The sequence below is a fragment of the Salmo salar genome, chromosome 20 (genome assembly GCF_965601325.2).
Source record: "Salmo salar chromosome 20, fSalSal1, whole genome shotgun sequence".
Taxonomy (NCBI): domain Eukaryota; kingdom Metazoa; phylum Chordata; class Actinopteri; order Salmoniformes; family Salmonidae; genus Salmo; species Salmo salar.
The window spans coordinates 14,336,803-14,358,693 of NC_138310.1; the positions used below are offsets into that span (position 1 = coordinate 14,336,803).

At 43.7% G+C, this 21,891-nt stretch overlaps 1 protein-coding gene across 3 annotated transcripts; it reads right to left on the bottom strand.

Moving 5' to 3' along the window:
• Positions 1 to 1,409: 1,409 nt before the first annotated feature.
• On the bottom strand, positions 1,410 to 21,102 carry LOC100380695 (solute carrier family 28 member 3). Of its 3 annotated transcripts, none has more exons than XM_082966212.1 (17): positions 20,915 to 21,102; positions 19,832 to 19,908; positions 19,639 to 19,730; positions 13,548 to 13,737; positions 13,249 to 13,393; positions 12,959 to 13,072; positions 12,608 to 12,685; positions 12,412 to 12,492; positions 12,090 to 12,170; positions 11,857 to 11,982; positions 9,614 to 9,744; positions 9,346 to 9,514; positions 8,990 to 9,187; positions 8,458 to 8,539; positions 8,034 to 8,132; positions 7,822 to 7,936; positions 1,410 to 1,749 (listed from the first exon to the last, which is right to left on the bottom strand). In XM_082966212.1, exons 1-17 carry the CDS (start codon positions 20,981 to 20,983, stop codon positions 1,635 to 1,637), a joined length of 1,962 nt encoding a protein of 653 aa, XP_082822338.1. In that variant the 5' UTR covers positions 20,984 to 21,102; the 3' UTR covers positions 1,410 to 1,634. The 3 variants fall into 3 exon arrangements, with proteins under 3 accessions (XP_082822338.1, XP_082822337.1, XP_082822339.1); XM_082966211.1 differs by having other exon boundaries at positions 19,832 to 19,926; positions 20,915 to 21,101; XM_082966213.1 differs by lacking the exon at positions 12,090 to 12,170 and having other exon boundaries at positions 19,832 to 19,926.
• Positions 21,103 to 21,891: the final 789 nt, after the last annotated feature.

Sequence of the window (21,891 nt, forward strand, 5' to 3'; positions counted from 1 at the left end):
TAAATAAAATAAATAGCGTGTAAGGGGTCGTGTGGGCGAGCAGTTTGCTGATGTCAATGCTGTGAACAGAGTGTCCCATGGTGGTGGTGGAGTTATGGTATTGGCAGGCATCAACTATGGACAATGAACACAATTGCATTTTATTGATGTCAATTTGAATGCACCGAAATACCGTGACGACATCCTGAGGCCCGTTGTCGTGCCATTCATCCGCCGCCATTATCTCGTTTCAGCATGATAATGAATGGCCCCATGTCGCAGTGATCTGTACACAATTCCTGGAAGCTGAAAATGTCCTAGTTCTTCAATGGCCTGCATACTTACCAGACATGTCACCCAATGAGCATGTTTTGGATGCTCTGGATCGACGTGTACGACAGCATGTTCTAGTTCCCGCCAATATCCAGCAATTTCACACAGCCATTGAAAAGCAGTGGGACAACATTCCACAGGCTACAATCAACCGCCTGATTAACTCTATGTGAAGGAGACGTGTCGCACTGCATGAGGCAAATGGTGGTCACCCCAGATACTGACTGGTGTTCTGATCCATGCCCCTACCTTTTCTTAAGGTTGCGTTTATATTTGTATTCATTGTAAGTGGCTTCTCTCGGTTCTCTGTGGCTAGCTTTCTTTGTCCCTGTTTCCCTCCCTTCCTATTTCCTTCCCTCACCTCCCTAAACTATTTTTACTATTCTGTCTGTCTGCATGCCTACGCGCACACGTTTGTTTCACTATCTTTGTGGGGACCAAACAATTGATTCCCATTCAAAATCCTATTTTTCCCTAACCTCTAAACCTAACCCTAACCTTAACCCTAACCTTAAACCTAAACCCTAACTGTAACCCTAACCTTAATTGTAAACCTAACCCTAAACCTAACCCCTAAGCCTAGAATAGCCTTTCTCCAAGAGGGGGAGCAGCAAAATGTCCCCACTTGTCTGAATTTTCCTTGATTTAGTATCCTTGTGAATACTTCTGGTCCCCACAAGGATAATAAATATTTTTTTAAAACACACACACACAAAATGCACACACACAAATCCAAGAACTCCAGGAAGTTATGGAGGTCAGTGTGGACTGTCCTTCCCCCACACTACACTACACGGCTATGGGAGTGGAAACTAATAGTTTTCTGGAGAATTTCAATAGTAGAACCATATTAGGAATTAGAATACACGGGTACAAAGCCTGGCTATGGGGAACAAACTGACAGACAGACAGCACCTGGTCAGCTGACTTGGTCCAAAAACACACATGTATACCAAAAGAGATTGCTGTAGTGCCACCATGTGGTCACAAGCTATATAGGTCTCAGGAACGAATGAATAAAATAGCTTAACAAAGAATTCATCTGAAAATAGAAGCACTCTAATGACATCAATATGAAATATGAAACACACTTTCAATGCTCTAAAATATCTTTAATATCTTTACATTTAGAAAAAATGTCATTGTAAATGTCATGTAATTTCATTACAAATTTCCTCAAAATGGACAACTTAAACAATATCAGAATTTTTACGCTTGACTTGTGACAAGAAAGAGGTCAGGGTGCTTCCATTCTCCATGCTCCTCTTTCCATCCTTTTCTGTCCATCCTCTTCTCTCCGTTATTTTCTGTCCTCCTGGCTCTCAGGGGGAGACCAGGCTGCAGTTGAAGTGTGGGGAGGACAGGATGGCGCAACAGCCATTGAGAGAATCCATACTGAATCTTCCTTCCAGAGTCATGTTAGAAGGGCTCACCACACTGGGACACAACACACACACACACACACACACAGTGGTTTAGCAAGGTTGATAGTACATGGACACACATACAGCACATGCCGTTTTGCACCTCGCAAGCCCTCCTTTTATTAAACACGAACATTCCATTCCATTAGTTTTAGCTATACTTGCTGATTACATGATGAATTGACCTTGTGGCAGCTTCCACAATATTGGATGATTTTTTAGATCCTGATCCCGTCCCGATGTCACAGAGCAGCTACAGATTATAGTGGGTGTATCGACAACGAAAAGTGAGCAGCTGATTGGCAGAGTCGAGTGTTATGTGCAGGAAGTCATCCCCTTTCTGTTACATTTTCGGATGAGCCGAGGAACCTTTCAGGTAATTTGCATGTCTAAACAGGCTCTGTTTTGATTAAAGTAGCCTAAATAAAGTTCATCTCAAATGATGTAGCTAGCTATCCAGGGGCGCAACTTTCACTATCTGGGGTGACCACCACTTTCACATTCAGAAATTGCAATTTGCCCCCCCCCCCCCAGTTGTATAATTGCGCTGTGATACAAAATGTGACTCCGATGTGCTTTAGGACCATGTAGATGCCTAAGAGCAGTCAAGTAGGCTGTTTTCCACCTTCAGCCAGCTGGATTTAGGACCGCACAGACACCACAGAGCATGTAGACATGTTATATTAATGGCTGGCGTATAGGACAAGCACAGGAGAGATGAACAGAGGCAGCTGCTGTCTGTGTTGCGCTTTTTCTCTGATTTGTAAAGCAAGCAGAGCAGAAACTGGCTACTCTTTAGTTGATCAATCTAGCTGGCAAGGTAACTGCTGTTTGACAGAAAAGTACAGCTCGTACTGTAACTGACATACTACGTTAGTTAATGTTTCATACCATCTCGACTGATGTGAATGAACTACTAGCAGCTAGTTAGCTAGCTAGTGGCTACCACAGCCAGTTCAGCTCTAGCTAGCCTCTTGGTATTTTTAGGTAGCAGTAACGTAAACACACTCACTTTTGTACATTGCCTTGGTCCGTACAATTGACCTTATTTTAGCGCCCAAAAAACAAAATACTTCCAGATCAACTGTAATGTCAATACCATTGTAAAGCACCATTTCTCCCCTTTCCAACAAAATCAATGACATTAGCTCCACGCTGCCCGTTTCTGCATGATTCAAGAAGGCAAAGGGCTCCGTCGGGGCTTTTTAAAAATGGCGGGTGGGGAAGCGAAACTAATGCGTGATAGTGAGAAGGACAGATGTGTGGGAAAACTGCTTTTTTTCACTCGATCTGTCCAACTTATCACCTTATCGCCTCTAAAATGTTAATAAAACACTATCAAGAGTTTATATAATGTGTCATTACATACCTATTTGAAGGTTTGTGTCGAATTTGAATCGGGTTTTTAGGACAGTGCTAAAGTGATCTTCAGAAGTAAATAGCGGCTTTGAGAGTCATGATCGCATGCAGTGATGACGCAAAAAATGACTAGGTATCCCCCCTTACCCCCGTCACTGTCCATTTCTTGTTTTTAAACGATGAGAGAAGTGCTACACCTGGTGGAGAGAGATTGTAAGACAGAAATAGTTGCTTTATGCGTGCTGTACGTTACGGCATGACACGTCACGATGTAACGGATGGTCCGTTTTTTCAACTTTTCTCCAATACTATAGAGCCATTACCATGTCGATCAGCGCTTGAATAGAAACGTAGTTCACACCCCAGATTTTGAAGTCAACACAGTCGCTACAGTCCCGTTAGTTTTCTTTGCAGCCTCGTTTGAATGTCGCAGTTGCGCACATTTGTACAGAATGGGGTGAGTTTACGTTATCCATCAGCTGTTGTGTGTATTGAAATGTTTTGTAGCCTTTGTTTTGTCCTGTTTCAACAGAAGTAAATTTGATTGTGTCATTGTACCATTAGTTAGCAGAGCTAGTCAAAAGTTAGCTAAAGTTAGCTAGCTAGCTCACTAACTTTAGCTATTATTTTTGACTCAATCACACTAGACCTGAATCAAACAATGAAACCAGCAGTCAAATGACTGAAGACCGATATTGTGATGTTTTTTCAGTGCAATGTGAGTTTTTATTAGTCAGTATAGCAATGGAACGTTATTGATCTGTCAATTTCCCTAGCTAATTCCCTACTTTTCACACAGACACAGTATAAACAGCTCTACAGGCATCACTGTCATGGTGCACAGACAGTACGCAACACTATGCTCATCATGTCTTAGCAGGATGAGATGGTAACAGGTGTCCCTGCAGGGTCAGACAGCCAGGGAAGACCAGTCTACAGAGCTCAGGTACATTTTGCAGTATATTATAACAATCAGTGAATGGATACAAAGTTCCATCTTGAGTTGATGGGTAGGCTACAGTCTGGGATAATGGTTATTTAGATTGTTGAACCATTGATTCTAGTAATGTATAAATGTACACCAATTGTCACGTCCTGACCAGTAGAGGGTGTAGTTGGGTCAGGATGTGGCAGAAGGGAGTGTGTGTTTTTTATTGTTTCATTGATTTTGGCCGTGTGACTTCCAATCAGGCACAGCTGTAGAGGGTTGTGGTTGATTGGGAGTCACACATAAGTTGCCTATGTTTCCTTTGTGTTTCGTGGGTAATTGTTCTTGTCATTGTGGTTGCACCTGACAGGACTGTGTTGGCTGTCAGTTTTGTTGTTTTTGTGAATTGCATAGTGTTCGTTGAATTAAATATGACGAACCCTAACTCAGCCGCATTTTGGTCCACTTCTTCCTCAGACAGCCATTACACCAATGTAATTCTTTGTCATGCCTTATCTGAGCAGTATCAGATGGTGACAAGGGTCTCATCAGGGTCAGGCAGCCAGGGAAAACCAGTCTGTGATGTAGCTGAGGGGAAGTTTTGCAGATACAACGCTTTATTTTCTCTGTGCAGCAAACACTGGACAAGCAAGAAGCTTCAAACTATTTTAACCTGTTAGGGCTAGGGGGCAGTATTGACACGGCCGGATAAAAAACGTACCCGATTTAATCTGGTTACTACTCCTGCCCAGTAACTAGAATATGCATATAATTATTGGCTTTGGATAGAAAACACCCTAAAGTTTCTAAAACTGTTTGAATGGTGTCTGAGTATAACAGAACTCATTTGGCAGGCCAAAACCTGAGAAGATTCCTTACAGGAAGTGGCCTGTCTGACCATTTCTTGCCCTCCTTGATCATCTCTAACAAATACAGGGGATCTCTGGCATGACGTGACACTTCCTACGGCTCCCATGGGCTCTCAGAAGGCAGGAAAAAGCTGAACGATGTAATTCCATCCCCAGGCTGAAACACATTAGCGCGTTTGGCAAGTGCTCTATCAGAAGGGCCATTAGACTGAGGCTCGTGCATGAGGGGATAGCATGCTTTTACTTTCACTCTCTTTGTAATAAAAAACGATTTCCTGGTCGGAATATTATCGCTTTTTTACGAGAAAAATGGCATAAAAATTGTTTTTAAACAGCGGTTGACATGCTTCGAAGTACGGTAATGGAATATTTAGAAATGTTTTGTCACGAAATGCGCCATGCTCGTCACCCTTATTTACCCTTTCGGATAGTGTCTTGAACGCACGAACAAAACGCCGCTATTTGGATATAACAATGGATTATTTGGGACCAAACCAACATTTGTTATTGAAGTAGAAGTCCTGGGAGTGCATTCTGACGAAGAACAGCAAAGGTAATAACATTTTTCTTATAGTGACTTTGGTGAGTGCTAAACTTGCTGGGTGTCTAAATAGCTAGCCCTGTGATGCCGGGCTATCTACTGAGAATATTGCAAAATGTGCTTTCACCGAAAAGCTATTTTAAAATTGGACATATCGAGTGCATAGAGGAGTTCACCAGAAATGGGCACAAACCCACCGTCGCTGGACCAGACAGTACTGGCAAAAAGTGCTCTTCAGTGACGATTCACGGATTTCTCACCAGGGGTGATGGTCGGATTCGCATTTATCGTCGAAGGAATGAGTGTTACACCGAGGCCTGTACTCTGGAGCGGGATCGATTTGGAGGTGGAGGGTCCGTCATGGTCTGGGGCGGTGTATCACAGCATCATAGGACTGAGCTTGTTGTCATTGCAGGCAATCTCAACGCTGTGTGTTACAGGGAAGACATCCTTCTCCCTCAGGTGGTACCCTTCCTGCAGGCTCATCCTGACATGACCTTGCAGCATGACAATGCCACCAGCCATACTGCTCGTTCTGTGCGTGATTTTCTGCAAGACAGGAATGTCAGTGTTCTGCCATGGCCAGCGAAAAGGGGGATCTCAATCCCATTGAGCACGTCTGGGACCTGTTGGATTGGAGGGTGAGGACTAGGGCCATTCCCCCCAGAAATGTCAGGGAACTTGCAGGTGCCCATGTGGAAGAGTGGGGTAACATCTCACAGCAAGAACTGGTAAATGTGTTGCAGTCCATGAAGAGGAGATGCACTGCAGTACTTAATGCAGCTGGTGGCCACACCAGATACTGACTGTTACTTTTGGGACACATTATTCAATTTCTGTTAGTCACATGTCTGTGGAACATTGTTGAATCTTGTTATGTTCATACAAATATTTCCATGTTAAGTTTGCTGAAAATAAACGCAGTTGACAGTGAGGATGTTTCTTTTTTTGCTTAGTTTATATTATTCATAAGGCCCCTTATCTAGCAACAGTTACCACAAAGGGCAAATAATCCAAATGTAAAAATGTCGAAGTATGATGTAAAAGCACAATGTAGTCTACATTGTGAACGGTAAGCCCATAATGAGCAATACACAACTGTATCGTTGCTAATTGCCTCTGTGTAACAGTGGTGAAGGGCAAAACTGTAAGATGACAGAATCCATTATTTTTTTCAGATATTGTGTCAGGAACACAACCCTCTGGTTCCCTGCAGATGAGAACGCCTGGAGGATCACGTCTTGGCCTCTCTGTGGCTGTTGGCAAACCAGGAGAGCTTTTGTGGTGTGGCCGACTGTAACAGCTGTCTTCAAAAATGGACCAAGGCGCAGCGGGAATGTGGATACTCATATTTTAATTCAAAAAAAGAGTAAAGCATCCACCGGAAAAACAATAAGCAAAACAGCAACAGTTTTACAGGCTATACAAACGCAGTGCAAAAACAACTACCCACAACCCCAAAGAAAAACACACACTCCTATATAGGACTCCCAATCAAAGGCAACTCAACACACCTGCCTTCAATTGGGAGTCCAATCACCCACACAACATTTAACAAACACAAACCCCTTGCCACATCCTGACCAAGACTAACACAATTACGCCCTCTGCTGGTCAGGACGTGACACCGACCGCTTTGGCCCAAATGCAGGACAACGGGCTGATTTCGTGAGACATTTGCGGGACAGTGTGGCACAGCCAGCAACCGATAGGCCAAACCGGTCAGTTGCTACAGACGATTTTGTGGGAAGGCAAAAAAAAAAATTATATCTCAAGCTTAAACTGTCTGATTTTGCAGGGATTTTTAAAATTATTGTGCTAATTAGATTTCTGCGGGCCGCAGACATCGACTCTAGGGTATATTATTAAGGCAGACTTCTAAAACGGAATTGAGTGAAGTAGCAGCAAATAGGCCTATGTTGAATGATGAACAACTTATGAGCACGGAGAGCTTCACAATTTTGAAGAAATTAACTTATAGCTTTTTTTTCAGTCTAATAAGGGCCCTTCACTTAATTTTGCAGCTCTTCGTAAGAAGCATGCTTTTTGTAAGTAGTTTATTTAGCCCGAATTTAGCCCGAAAGGATTTGATTAATGTGATTGGTTGAAGATATGACATTGAATATCAGATCTCAACAACAATTGGAGAACTGTTTAACATCACCAGTACCACATCTGTATGTTGTCATGACTGCAAAAAAAGACAGTGACTGAAATACTGGACAAATAAATGTTGTTGTTGTTGTACATTTGTATTTTAAATTTGATAAAATGCGGGACATAATTGTTTGGTAGTGGGACGCGGGACAAAGGGACAAAATTCGGTACTGTAGCGCACAATCTGGTGGTCACCCTACCCCCTCCAACAAACATGCACACTGGCTGTACCTGTGGTAGAGCTCAGTACAGCAGGTGAGGAGCTGAGTGCTGTTAATGACTAATGTTGAGTTAAACTCTTCCTTCAGGAAGTCTTCACACAGCAGCTCTGGGATATACAACATACCTGGGAAGACACACAAACACATACAACCATGATGTCACAACAGAGGATAATGCATGATGATGACAATATTTATAACGCACACTGTTTTGGGGGTTACCTGCGATGCATGCTGTCATGAAGCATGCCACCGTGCCTGAGATAAGAGCTCTGATGGCACACCTGGAAATATCACCCCTCCGCTCTGGGGCCATAGCCGCTATAGCAGGTAACGTTACAAAAAAAAAAAACGTTTGAAGAACACTACATCAACCATACTGCCACAGCACAGCCACAACACACCAATAAACAGAGACAGTGTTACAGCAGAACAACATTGCAATGGTTTAACATACAGTAACATATTTGAAGAACCTCACAAATGAAACATATTCTTGCAAAATCAAAGTGGTGTCTCAACAATACTATAATACCAATAGGACAAAACACACTGCATTTGGAGTTCCTAGGGGGGGGGGGGGGGGGGGGGGCTAGAGGTTGATTTGAGATCCAGGATAGGACAGATGTTAGAGGGCTTGACTCACAGAGGCCTCCGATCACCACACCCAGAGAGCTGATGTTCGCGAAGCCACACAGAGCATACGTTGCTATGGTTTCAGAGTGGACCTGGGGGACAGAAAACAGCCCGGGTCTAAATCTTTAGATATATATTAAATATGCAACAGCCAATCGTCATCCATGCAATACGCAACAAGCCATTAACATTACGTATGCAAAAGTTCAATTACCATAAATGATATACACAAAATTGATCTGTTACTGAAGCACACAATGTTTCTTCACCAAATACAAGCAAATGCAACAATACATCTTTGATACAGAGAGCAATCGTACTGTCAGAACTGATTTAGTGATTTAGTGGTCCAAAAATATTTCCACCATTTATGGAGAGTTTGATGTAGACCAATCATATTTGAAAAGTTGAATAAAGAAAGTAGTCTGTGTGTGTTTGTCTGTCCGTCCGTCCGTCCGTCTGTCTATCTAGGAAAAAACAGATCAGTGCCCATATCAACTCAGTGCCCATATTAGCACTTAGTGACCGCTGACATCACTCACAGACAGGTACTGCTTAACGTCATCCACGTACTCTGGGCCTCTGTCCTCTCTCCTCTTGATGAGTTTTGCCAACCTCTCATAGGCCACAAACTCATTGAAGAAAGTCTTGTAGCCAATCAGCTCACCCACCATGAAGCTGTCCTCCCAGGCCACACCCATCAGGAAGGAGAAAGGCATGAATACGTACGAGCAGATGATCTGTCATCAGAGAGAGAGAGAGAGAGAGAGAGAGAGAGAAAAAGAGAGAGGGACAGAGAGTCTGTGTCTTAGGGAATCATTGATTTCTATCCAGCTTGTATTTAGTGTCTCTCTGTGTCTGAGTGCTTCTATGTACATGCACACTTGTGTGTCCTCACAGAGAAGCTGAGCTGGGGGTAGTTGAACATGTTGCCCAGCCATGACAGAGCGCCATTGAGGAAAGCGAGCAGGGCCAGGAAGGCAATGAGGTTGACAGCGATGTTGGCCACCAGGACAATAGAGGAGGATGCTCCGTGAGACGCTGCCTCCAGCAGGTTACTGCTCTTCCTAGACAAAACCAGAAAAGACACTCAGGCTCATATTCATTAGGCAGACATTGGTACTTGTGTGCATATGTGCGTGTGTGTAGATGTGTTAGTGTCTCACCCTGTCTCCAGTTTGAGGCCTTTCTTGGCTGTGACTTTGGGGATCTCTGTCTCTGGCCAAAAGGTTTTGGCGATAGCCAGGGAGGCCGGGGCTGACATTACGGAGGCTGTCAGCAAGTGGGATGCTTCAACCTGTATGTGTGTGTGTGTGTGCATGTGTTGGGGGGTATATGTGTCCAATGTGAGGGGTAAGGAAGAGGTGAAGCTCAACATTTTAAAGGCCCAGTGCAATCAAAAACATGAATTTCCTGTGTTTCATATACAGTGCATATACAGTGCATTGGGAAAGTATTCAGACCCCATTTTGTTAGGTTACAGCCTTATTCTAAAATTGATGATAAAATAAACGATTTAATCAATCTACACACAATACCCCATATTAACAAAAATAGGTTTTTAGAAATATCACATTTACATAAGTATTCAGACCGTTCACAGTTACAGACTCATATCTTCTTGGGTATGACACTACAAGCTTGGCACACCTGTATTTGGGGAGCTTCTCCAATTCTTCTCTGTAGATCCTCTCAAGCTCTGTCAGGTTGGATAGGGAACGTTGCTGCGAAACTATTTTCAGGTCTCTCCAGAGATGTTAGATCGGGTTCAAGTCCGGGCTCTGGCTGGGCCAATCAAGGACATTCAGAGACTTGTCCTGAAGCCACTCCTGCATTGTCTTGTGCTTAGGATTGTTGTCCTGTTGGAAGGTAAACCTTCTCCCCAGTCTGAGGTTCTGAGTGCTCTGGAGCAGGTTTTCACCATGGATCTCTCTGTACTTTGCTCCGTTCATCTTTCCCTCGATCCTGACTAGTCTCCCAGTCCCTGCTGCTGAAAAACACTCCCTCAGCATGATGCTGCCACCACCATGCTTCACCGTAGGGATGGTACCAGGTTTCCTCCAGACGTGACGCTTGATGTTTAGAGTTGGTTTCATCAAAGAATCTTGGTTTCATCAGACCAGGGAATCTTGTTTCTCGTGGTCTGAGAGTCCTTTAGGTACCTTTTGGCAAACTCCAAGCGGGCTGTCATGTTAATTTTACTGAGGAGTGGCTTCCGTCTGGCCACTCTACCATAAAGTCCTGATTGGTGGAGTGACCATCGGGTTCTTGGTCACCTACCTGACAAAGGCCCTTCTTCCCCAATTGCTCGGTTTGGCCAGGCTGCCATCTCTAGAAATAGTATTGGTGGTTCCAAACTTATTCCATTTAAGAATGATGGAGGACACTGTGTTCTTGGGGACCTTCAATGCTGCAGAAATGTTTGGTTACCCTTCCCCAGATCTGTGCCTCGACACAATCCTGTCTCGGAGCTCTACGGACAATTCCTTCAACCTCATGGCTTGGTTTTTGCTCTGACATGTACTGTCAACTGTGGGACCTTATATAGACAGGTGTGTGCCTTTCCAAATCATGTCCAATCAATTGATTTTACCACAGGTGAACTCCAATCAAATTATATAAACATCTGAAGGATGATCAATGGAAACTCATTTTGATCAATGGAAACTCAAGCTCAATTTCGAGTCACATAGCAAGGGGTCTGAATACTTAGGTAAATAAGTTATTTTTTATTTTTTATTAATTTGCTAAAATGTCTAAAAACTTATTTTTGCTTTGTCATTATTGGGTATTGTGTGTAGATTGCTGAGGATTTTATTGTATCCATTTTCGATTAAGGCTGTAACGTAACAAAATGTTGAAAAAGTCAAGTGGTCCGAATACTTTCCGAAGGCACTGTATTTCACAGCTATAAGGAAGGTGAAATCTTAGTTAATCGTTATATAAATGGATTATTCTACATTTAGGAAAAATAGAAGCAATTTCAAGCCTTATTCATACAGTTCTGTTAAATAGGAAATGTCAAATTTTAAATTTTATTTCATATTTGTACTGTGTACTTGAGCTTCATTGACTACAACAGAAAGGTGGGATTTTAACCTTACTTGGAGTATGCAGCCTTATTAATTATTGTTTATGGCCCTCTCATGATAAATGTTTACTTTTGGGGATTACATAGATTACATTTAGTTAAATTTAAGAGACACACAGAATGGATAAGCACAAGGTCAATTGGGTGAGATTTCAGTTGTGTCTTTGGTAGAAAACAAAGGTTTGACTTTCCTCCTCTTCCCTCTCCTCTTGCCTCTCCTCTTGCCTGTCCTCTTGCCTGTCCTCTTGCCTCCCCTCCTCCCTCCTCTTCTTCTCTTTCCTCCCCTCCTCCCGCCCCTCTTCCACTCCCCCTCCTCACCCCAAAAGAGATGAAGGCTCCCAGTACGCTGCCAGCGATGGTGGAGAACCCTCCTGTCATCACGGCATGGATCTCTGACAAGGTCAGCTGGGAGATGTACGGACGAATCAAGAGTGGAGATTCTGTCTGAGAGAGAAAGAGAGATAGAGAGAGAGAGGGTAATACTCCTTTGCTTGGCTGTCACAGATTTCTCTTTTGCTGCCTAGCACATCTGTCACTCATACTATTCTCACCTGTCCCACAAATATGTTGCCAGCGGCGACCATTGACTCAGTGGGAGAAGTTCCCATAGTAATCTGCATTATGAAGCCCAGCTGGAGGTATGCACAGACAAACATAAACAACGGTGCAAACGTTTCTGTGCCAAAATGATACTAAGGTATGCAACATAAAAAACAATAATGCTGGTCACATGAGCAGGTATCGTGGGGAACATGTCCCCCCGTAAATTACAACCTTGATACAGTACTATGTGGAGGCTGGATCATCCCTGTCTAATTTAGTCACTTGTATGATGACTGAATAAGATTTTAATGTATGTGATGTGATGACTACCTTGAGGATGAGCCACTGCATGAAGCCAAGGTGGTAGAGTATAGAGATGACAGTGCTGAAGAACACTACAATAGGCAGAACCTGGAAGCAGAGAAGAAGAAAAAATGACAGTGTTGGGTTTCTGTCTTTTCTTTTCTCTTCATGTCATTTTCTCACAGTCTCTCACGTATACAGACAAACTCATATGTTCCTGTACCTGGAATGCAAAGAAGTGGTCTGTGTATTTGTCGCCAAACACAAACCTAGAGCTAGTGCCAGTGTAGGACAGAAACACCTGGGTGAGAGAGGAGAGATGTTTCAACACAGACTGAACTAATCAGGTCACTCTTTCCTTACAGGTCTACTCTACTGTATATCTGCTGAGGGTGCTGGGACAGGGGACAGGGTAATGTGATTGTGCTGATGAGAGTGACATTAGCAATGTGGTCCAAATGAAAACGAGGGCCTTTGTGCTGGCTAATATTTGTAATATCAATGATCCAATTGATGTACATTTTGCCCTCTGCTTGACTTTCCCTGGATAGTACACAGTAGATGTATATTGTACCTCCACTTGATGGCCCAGCCAGTCTACAGCAGTGAATCCTGCTTTGGTTCGGAGGATGATGAGTCCAAACCAGAACTGTAGCGCCACACCCCACAGTAAAGTTCGCCATGACACCTATACCACACACACACATAAACACACAGGTAGACACACGCACAAACGTACAGGCTTGCAGGGAAGCACACACATGAACATACATCCACCTGGTCACTCAGAACTACAGCGAATGGTCTTCGGAACCATACAGTGTTGACGCATTAGGGGTGTTTGTGTTTGTTGGTTTGCCATACCCTGAATGGGTTCCTCGAGAACACCAGCATGAGCATTACGAAGAAGAGGAGTCCGGAGAAAGAGACTAGCTGCCGCGATCCCTGTTTGGCCGTGTCAAACACCAGCCAGCACACCACTGCCACCACCAGCAGCACACACACCACCCTGCACAGACAGACAGACAGACCGACCGACCAGAGGTAAGAGACCAGAGGAACAACAACATTGATCACCAAAAGGACCACACTTCCATGAAAATGTTCATATTATACGGAAAAGAGAGAGAGAGTGAGAAGGAGAGAAAATGCAGTTCTCCCACCATTTGCCCCAGAGCCAGTGTGTGTTGAGGGTGTTCCTGGCGGGTTGCAGGGCGTCCCAGAGGCGGTGTCCATAGCGGCCCATCAGCCAGTCCCACAGAAGAAAGAAGACAGCCAGCAGGGTCACCACCAACAGGGCCAGAGCACGCTGCAAGTTCAGCACGCATGCCACGATCACCATGGCAAAGTAACCTGAAACACATACAGGCTGTGTCCAAAATGGCACCCTATTCCCTATTGAGTAGTACTTTTTATCATTCTGGGTATTAACATACTGTACGTATAGTAGAATACACAACATGCAATTTCAGAATGTGGTAGTGCATCAGGAGTTTTCTTGACCTTTTAGCAGGCACTTATCTGGAGCAACTAGGGTTAAGTGCCTTGCTCAAGGGCACATCAACAGATTATGACCTTGTTGGCTCGGGGATTCAAACCAGCTACCTTTCGGTTACTGACCCAACGCTCTTAACCTCTAGGCTACCTGCCGCTCTCTTGTTATGTCAGTCACTCAGTTAGCCCGTGTCAGCTAACATTTGCTTTACAACGTGGTAATTCATGAAAAGTTGGTCTTCTATAACTTTAATTTCGCAGAAGAGTAGCCTCGATAGGCATCATTTGGCTGCCATTAAACGTCTTAACTAAATCATCGTCATTTTCACAGGCAACATTTCCAGTCAATTTAGTCACAGGCAATTTATTTCAGTTGTAAAATGTGCTATTCTTTCATTTAGATTTGTCCTATTTCAATTTCGTTGTTCCTTAGAGGATGTTAACTCATTGGGTCAGGAGTGTATATAGGGGGTATATATACACTGCTCAAAAAAATAAAGGGAACACTAAAATAACACATCCTAGATCTGAATGAATGAAATAATCTTATTAAATACTTTTTTTCTTTACATAGTTGAATGTGCTGACAACAAAATCACACAAAAATAATCAATGGAAATCCAATTTATCAACCCATGGAGGTCTGGATTTGGAGTCACACTCAAATTTAAAGTGGAAAACCACACTACAGGGTGATCCAACTTTGATGTAATGTCCTTAAAACAAGTCAAAATGAGGCTCAGTAGTGTGTGTGGCCTCCACGTGCCTGTATGACCTCCCTACAACGCCTGGGCATGCTCCTGATGAGGTGGCGGATGGTCTCCTGAGGGATCTCCTCCCAGACCTGGACTAAAGCATCCGCCAACTCCTGGACAGTCTGTGGTGCAACGTGGCGTTGGTGGATGGAGCGAGACATGATGTCCCAGATGTGCTCAATTGGATTCAGGTCTGGGGAACGGGCTGGCCAGTCCATAGCATCAATGCCTTCCTCTTGCAGGAACTGCTGACACACTCCAGCCACATGAGGTCTAGCATTGTCTTGCATTAGGAGGAACCCAGGGCCAACCGCACCAGCCTATGGTCTCACAAGGGGTCTGAGGATCTCATCTCGGTACCTAATGGCAGTCAGGCTACCTCTGGCGAGCACATGCAGGGCTGTGCGGCCCCCCCAAAGAAATGCCACCCCACACCATGACTGACCCACCGCCAAACCGGTCATGCTGGAGGATGTTGCAGGCAGCAGAACGTTCTCCACGGCGTCTCCAGACTGTCACGTCTGTCACATGTGCTCAGTGTGAACCTGCTTTCATCTGTGAAGATCACAGGGCGCCAGTGGCGAATTTGCCAATCTTGGTGTTCTCTGGCAAATGCCTAACGTCCTGCACGGTGTTGGGCTGTAAGCACAACCCCCACCTGTGGACGTCGGGCCCTCATACCACCCTCATGGAGTCTGTTTCTGACCGTTTGAGCAGACACATGCACATTTGTGGCCTGCTGGAGGTCATTTTGCAGGGCTCTGGCAGTGCTCCTCCTTGCACAAAGGCGGCGGTAGCGGTTCTGCTGCTGGGTTGTTGCCCTCCTACGGCCTCCTCCACGTCTCCTGATGTACTGGCCTGTCTCCTGGTAGAGCCTCCATGCTCTGGACACTACGCTGACAGACACAGCAAACCTTCTTGCCACAGCTCACATTGATGTGCCATCCTGGATGAGCTGCACTACCTGAGCCACTTGTGTGGGTTGTAGACTCTGTCTCATGCTTCCACTAGAGTGAAAGCACCGCCAGCATTCAAAAGTGACCAAAACATCAGCCAGGAAGCATAGGAAATGAGAAGTGGTCTGTGCTTACCACCTGCAGAACCACTCCTTTATTGGGGGTGTCTTGCTAATTGCCTATAATTTCCACCTGTTGTCTATTCCATTTGCACAACAGCATGTGAAATGTATTGTCAATCAGTGTTGCTTCCTAAGTGGACAGTTTGATTTCACAGAAGTGTGATTGACTTGGAGTTACATTGTGTTGTTTAAGTGTTCCCTTTATTTTTTTGAGCAGTATATATATCCTTTATTTAACTAGGCAAGTCAGTTAAGAACAAATTCTTATTTACAATGACGTCCTACACCAGCCAAACCCTGACAACGCTGGGCCAATTGTACGCCGCCCTATGGGACTCCCAATCACGGCCGGATGTGATACAGCCTGGAGTAGGCCTAGTGAACGCAGACAATGACCTTTCCCACTGTCTAGTAGCCTACCAAGCTGGCTTGACACCATAATAACGTCAGATCAGCTGGTCTGATCAGTTTATTCCGCTGTTCTTTTTGCTGTAAACACAGTTGTTTTCGCTCGGAGCTCCCGTTAGTAGCATGTTAAGAAATCCAGCGGTAACCGGCAGGTGTGCGTTATCTTCTGCCTGTCCATTGAAATGCACCCATTGTTATTATACAATTGTAGGCTGCTTCACGGAAGGATGATGACTCCCTATAGAGGCAGGAAATATCCTCCTTTGTGTCATGGTGCAGATAAAACCACCGCGTGCTGAATGGGTCTAAAACTAAAAAGCTGGTGGTAGACTTCAGGAGGAAGAACGAAAGCACATCACCTGTGATCAATAATGGGATCACCTGGGGATGGTGATAGATGACAAGTTGCAGCGGAGAGAGAATACCACCATGGTTTTTAAAAAGGCTCAGAAAAAGGCTATTCTTTTTAAATGAAGCTCAGATCCTTTGATGTCTGCCCAAAAACATTCCAAATGTGTTTTAATAGTGTTATGGCTAGTGTTCTGTTCTACAGTGTGATCTGCTGCAGGGGTGGGTAACATCACTAGGGATGATGCCAACAGGTTTAACAAAATCATAAGAAGGCTGGATGTGCCATCGGCACCCACCTGGACAATCGAGGATCCGCTTATCCAGGATAAGCGGATCCTCGAGAAGCTCAGGAGCATAGAGGCCAACATTATCCACCCCTTCACAGAATCTGCTTGTAGAATCGCAGTGTGATGACAGATTTATTTTACCTAGGGGGGGGGGCAAAATCAAAAGTAACAGTCAGTATCTGGTGTGGCCACCAGCTGCATTAATTACTGCAGTGCATCTCCTCCTCATGGACTGCACCAGATTTTCCAGTTCTTGCTGTGAGATGTTACCCCACTTTTCCACAGGGGCACCTGCAATTTCCCAGACATTTCTGGGGGGAATGGCCCTAGCCCTCACCCTCCAATCCAACACGTCCCAGACGTGCTCAATGGGATTGAGATCCGGGCTCTTCGCTGGCCATGGCAGAACACTGACATTCCTGTCTTGCAGGAAATTACACACAGAACGAGCAGTATGGCTGGTGGCATTGTCATGCTGCAAGGTCATGTCAGGATGAGCCTGCAGGAAGGGTGCCACATGAGGGAGGAGTATGTCTTCCCTGTAACGCACAGCGTTGAGATTGCCTGCAATGACAACAGTCCGATGATGCTGTGACACTCCACCTCCAAATCGATCCCATTCCAGAGTACAGGCCTCGGTGTAACGCTCATTCCTTCATAAATGAGAATCCGACCATCACCGTCAGTGAAGGGCACTTTTTGCCAGTCCTGTCTGGTCCAGCGATGGTGGGTATGTACCCATAGTCGGCGTTGTTGCCGGTGATGTCTGGTGAGGACCTACAAGCCCTCAGTCCAGACTCTCTCAGCTTATTAAGGACAGTCTGAGCACTGATGGAGTGATTGTGCATTCCTGGTGTAACTCGGCAGTTGTTGTTGACATCCTGTACCTGTCTTGCAGGTGTGATGTTCGGATGTACCGATCTTGTGCAGGTGTTGTTACACGTGGTCTGCCACTGCGAGGACGATCAGCTGTCCATCCTTTCTCCCTGTAACGCTGTCTTAGGCGTCTCACAGTATGGACATTACAATTTATTTTTTGCCCTGGCCACATCTGCAGTCCTCATGCCTAATTGCAGCATGCCTAAGGCACGTTCACGCAGATGAGCAGGGACCTTGGGCATCTTTCTTTTGGGGTTTTTCAGAGTCAGTAGAAAGGCCTCTTTAGTGTCCTAAGTTTTCATAGCTGTGACCTTAATTGCCTACAATCTGTGAGCTGTTAGTGTCTTAACGACTATTCCACAGGTGCATGTTCACTAATTATTTATGGTTCATTGAACAAGCACGGGAAACAGTGTTTAAACCCTTTACAATTAAGATCTTTGAAGTTATTTGGATTTTTCCGAATTATCTTTGAAAGACAGGGTCCTGAAAAAGGGACGTTTCTTTTTTTGCTGAGTTTATATATAACATTTGGCCTTTAATACTTTAGCCCATAGAAACGCATTGAAAAAGACATTCATGAAATGCAAAACAGAAATGCAAAATAAATCACAAGGAATAAGGTTTTGAAGTGTGTTTCCTATATCTAGGATATATAAGAACGCTAAGGATTTTTTTATTTATTTTTTGGACATATTTATCCCCTTGTTGGCACAAATCTACCTCCATACTTCCAATCATTTTTTTTAAACCGGCTACCTTCGGACGAGAACCGTGCCACTTGTGGGAGTCAGAGCAAAACACCATCGTGTTTGTTAGAGTCTCATCTTTCCATAGAGTGATCAAACTCTTCAGACGCAGCAGATGTTTTCTTCACAAGACCGATTTTCTGGATGTCTCATGGTCTGACAAACAGCTGTAGTTCGGCCTCCTTCCACTGCAGAAGGCCAACATAGGTGGATGCCTACTGTATGCAGCCCATGAAAAAAATACATTTTGATGTGGATTTGGAACATTTTATTATTATGTTACTTAGATTGACGCACTGGTGCATCAATAGACACTTAAGGACACTATTACAGCACACAGAGTAAGTCCATGCAACTTATGTGACTTGTTAAGCTAATGTTTACCCTTGAATCTATTTAGGCTTGCCATAACAAAGGGGTTGAATACTTATTGACTCAAGACATTTCAGCTTTTCATTTGTAATACATTTTAAATTCAGGCTGTAACGCAACAAAGTGTGGAAAAAGTTGAGGGGTGTGAATGCTTTCTGAAGGCACTGTATGTAAAAAATGGGAAAGTGATTCCGATCTTTAGCTCTGGGGAAAAAAGATCCAGGAGAGCCTCTGCCTTTTTTAAATATTATTTGACGATGTTCTTCTTTTAGTGTCTGTGTGTCCTTTGTTGTGTTTTTATTGGTGTTACGTGTATCGGCTGGTGTAATCAAATTTCCCCTTTGGGGGATTATTAAGGTGCTATTTTACACAACAAAAGGCAAGTTAGTACTGTTAATGTTTCCCCTAATGGGGAAACTTGGTGAGATAATGTTCAGAGACTGCTTTTTGGGCAAGTTGTTGAAAGGTTTCTTTCTCTAAATACATGTTTGCCAAGGAGTAATGTAGAGCCAGTGTGAAAATCGCAGCCAAGTCTTTGAAGGGCTTTGTCTCCTAAGTGGGTTTACAAGTTTATAAACTTTCCAAGCAGTATCCTCAAATTGTAGTGTATGATACACCCTACTCTGAATCTGAACTTTTAGAAACTGTAAAAAACAGTATATTGAATTTTGGATGATAAGCTTACATAGACGTGATGAGTCACATTTATTGATGGATGACTGTTGCAGGAAACATACCCAGACTCCACATTGAAATGATAGAAATTCACCCCCATGTAATTACAGGAAATGTAACCATCAAACACCAAATACAGCATCCACTAACAACTATACTGTATAAACAGCTCATTACTGGTCAGAGGCCTGTATTACAGGTTTTACCTGCAGCCAAGACAATGCCCAACACCAGCCTGATCCTAGTCCTGTGCTCCTCCAGATATCGGTGGATCCCTTCCATTCTCTTTTCCAGGAACCTTGGAGGGATATCAAGCAGTACATACAAACTTAGGGCTGACTTGGTGTAATTTTGAGGAATTGCTTGAAAATAAATTACAATTGATAAAACCATAGAGACCTTTTCTTTAGCTCCTCTGTGAATTCTGCATCCTCTGATGGCCAATGAGCAACTTCCACATCAATGCAGATAGTGTCCTGTGACAGACAGACAGACTACAACACCCAGAAATTTGTATGTCAGGTGCAAAGGGTATATTGTAGCTGGTAAATTACATTATGGGCCTGTGAACTCCAAATTTTAGAGGTGCAGCGCTCGCGCTTGGCAGATGTGGGTACCTTGTTGGCAATTCAAGTCATGTAAACAGACTTGGATATAGGGTAGTATAGTCTGTCTGAATGTTCACTCTCACTGTGTATATGCAACAGGTAAAACAAATATTATGCAATCCCAGGTGTGATTTGTTTGCACATTGTGAGTTTAATCTGTTCAAGAAAAACTTAACTGTTTTTCGACGATATCTCGTGATGATGTCCAGTAACTTTGGATGGGGAGAGCACATCACCTTCTGTCCACATTCAGAACCCACATATTTTAGGCAGAAGTTGTTCTCGCTTAGTCTGTTTCTGCTCTCTTGTCAATTCCTTATGGAAATGTTGTTCCGCAAGAGGTAGCAGGTAACCTAGTGGTTAGAGCGTTGGACTAGTAACCGAAAGGTTGCAAGATTGAATCCCCAAGGTAAATAGTTGTCGTTCTGCCCCTGAACAAGGCAGTTAACCCACCGTTCCTAGGCTGTCATTGAAAGTAAGAATTTGTTGTTAACTGACTTGCCTAGTTAAATAAAGGTTAAAAATAAGAGAGCAACAGACTGGCACCCAGGCTATTTCTTCTATTGTTTGAGAACAAACCCCCACTCTTCCCTATTAGAGTGTATCTCTTTGAAATGTAATTGATTTCAGGCACTGAATGGAGTGTTACACGAAGTGAGAGAATAAACAATTGAACATGAGTGTATGAAAAACCTAATTTGAATCATCCACACACTCATCCAAGGATTGCACACACACAGCACCAGAGTAGTACATTATCTTGAATGAGAGAAAGGGTCAGCAAGTGAATAGTATTTACGTCTACAGTGAGTGGATATAGAGAATTGTATGCTTCTATTGTGTTTGTTGAGTATGAGGATGTGTGTACCCTTACCTGAGAGTGGAAGGCCTGGTTGTCCAGCCCATTTCTCTGGCTCTTCTCTGATAAACCATTCAGCTCCATAGTAAACACCAACTGACTGCAGGTAGGCAGGAAGCTCTCTTATAGGAGACCTGCCCCCCCCTGCTACAAATCTTTACTGCAGACAGGGGTGCTTGTGTGCGTGTGTGTGTGTTTCAAGTCCAGTTAGCTTTCGTTTAACTACCAGATTTTTTTTTTTTACTTTCAGGATTGTATATAAAATTAATACAATCATTTTTTTAAAAATTTAAAAAAAGAACTACAATGACGAAGCTGTAAAACATTATCCAAAATATAATAAATACTGTTTGTGTCCAATATGAGGGTTTCAGCATGAAAGATCCTACCAGCTCTCACAGTCTCACGTTAGAATTAGAAGTTGTTCCAAATGTCACATTTTGAATATTCTAAAGTTGAGTTCAGGCATTAACTCCACATTTTTAAGGTTACAGTTTAGATCATGCATTAACTCTAAATTCTTAAGGTTAGACATTAACTCTAATTCAAATCAAATCAAATTTATTTATATAGCCCTTCGTACATCAGCTGATATCTCAAAGTGCTGTACAGAAACCCAGCCTAAAACCCCAAACAGCAAGCAAAGCATGTGAAAGAAGCACGGTGGCTAGGAAAAACTCCATAGGAAAAACTCCCTAGAAAGGCCAAAAACCTAGGAAGAAACCTAGAGAGGAACCAGGCTATGAGGGGTGGCCAGTCCTCTTCTGGCTGTGCAGGGGGGATATTATAACAGAACATGGTCAAGATGTTAAAATGTTAAAATGTTCATAAATGACCAGCATGGTCAAATAATAATAATCATAGTAGTTGTCGAGGGTGCAACAAGCACGTCCGGTGAACAGGTCAGGGTTCCATAGCCGCAGGCAGAACAGTTTAAACTGGAGCAGCAGCACGGCCAGGTGGACGGTGGACAGCAAGGAGTCCTCATACCA

Bases quoted from the DNA above. Each gene is read 5' to 3' on its own strand.
- LOC100380695 (XM_082966211.1), bottom strand. From the start codon at position 20,983: ATGGAGCTGAATGGTTTATCAGAGAAGAGCCAGAGAAATGGGCTGGAC. The intron at 19,731-19,831 runs GTCTCTATGGTT...TATCCCTCCAAG, and splicing joins ACAGAGGAGCTAAAGAAAAG to GTTCCTGGAAAAGAGAATGG. The intron at 8,133-8,457 runs GTGAGTCAAGCC...TACCTGCTATAG, and splicing joins TGTGGTGATCGGAGGCCTCT to CGGCTATGGCCCCAGAGCGG.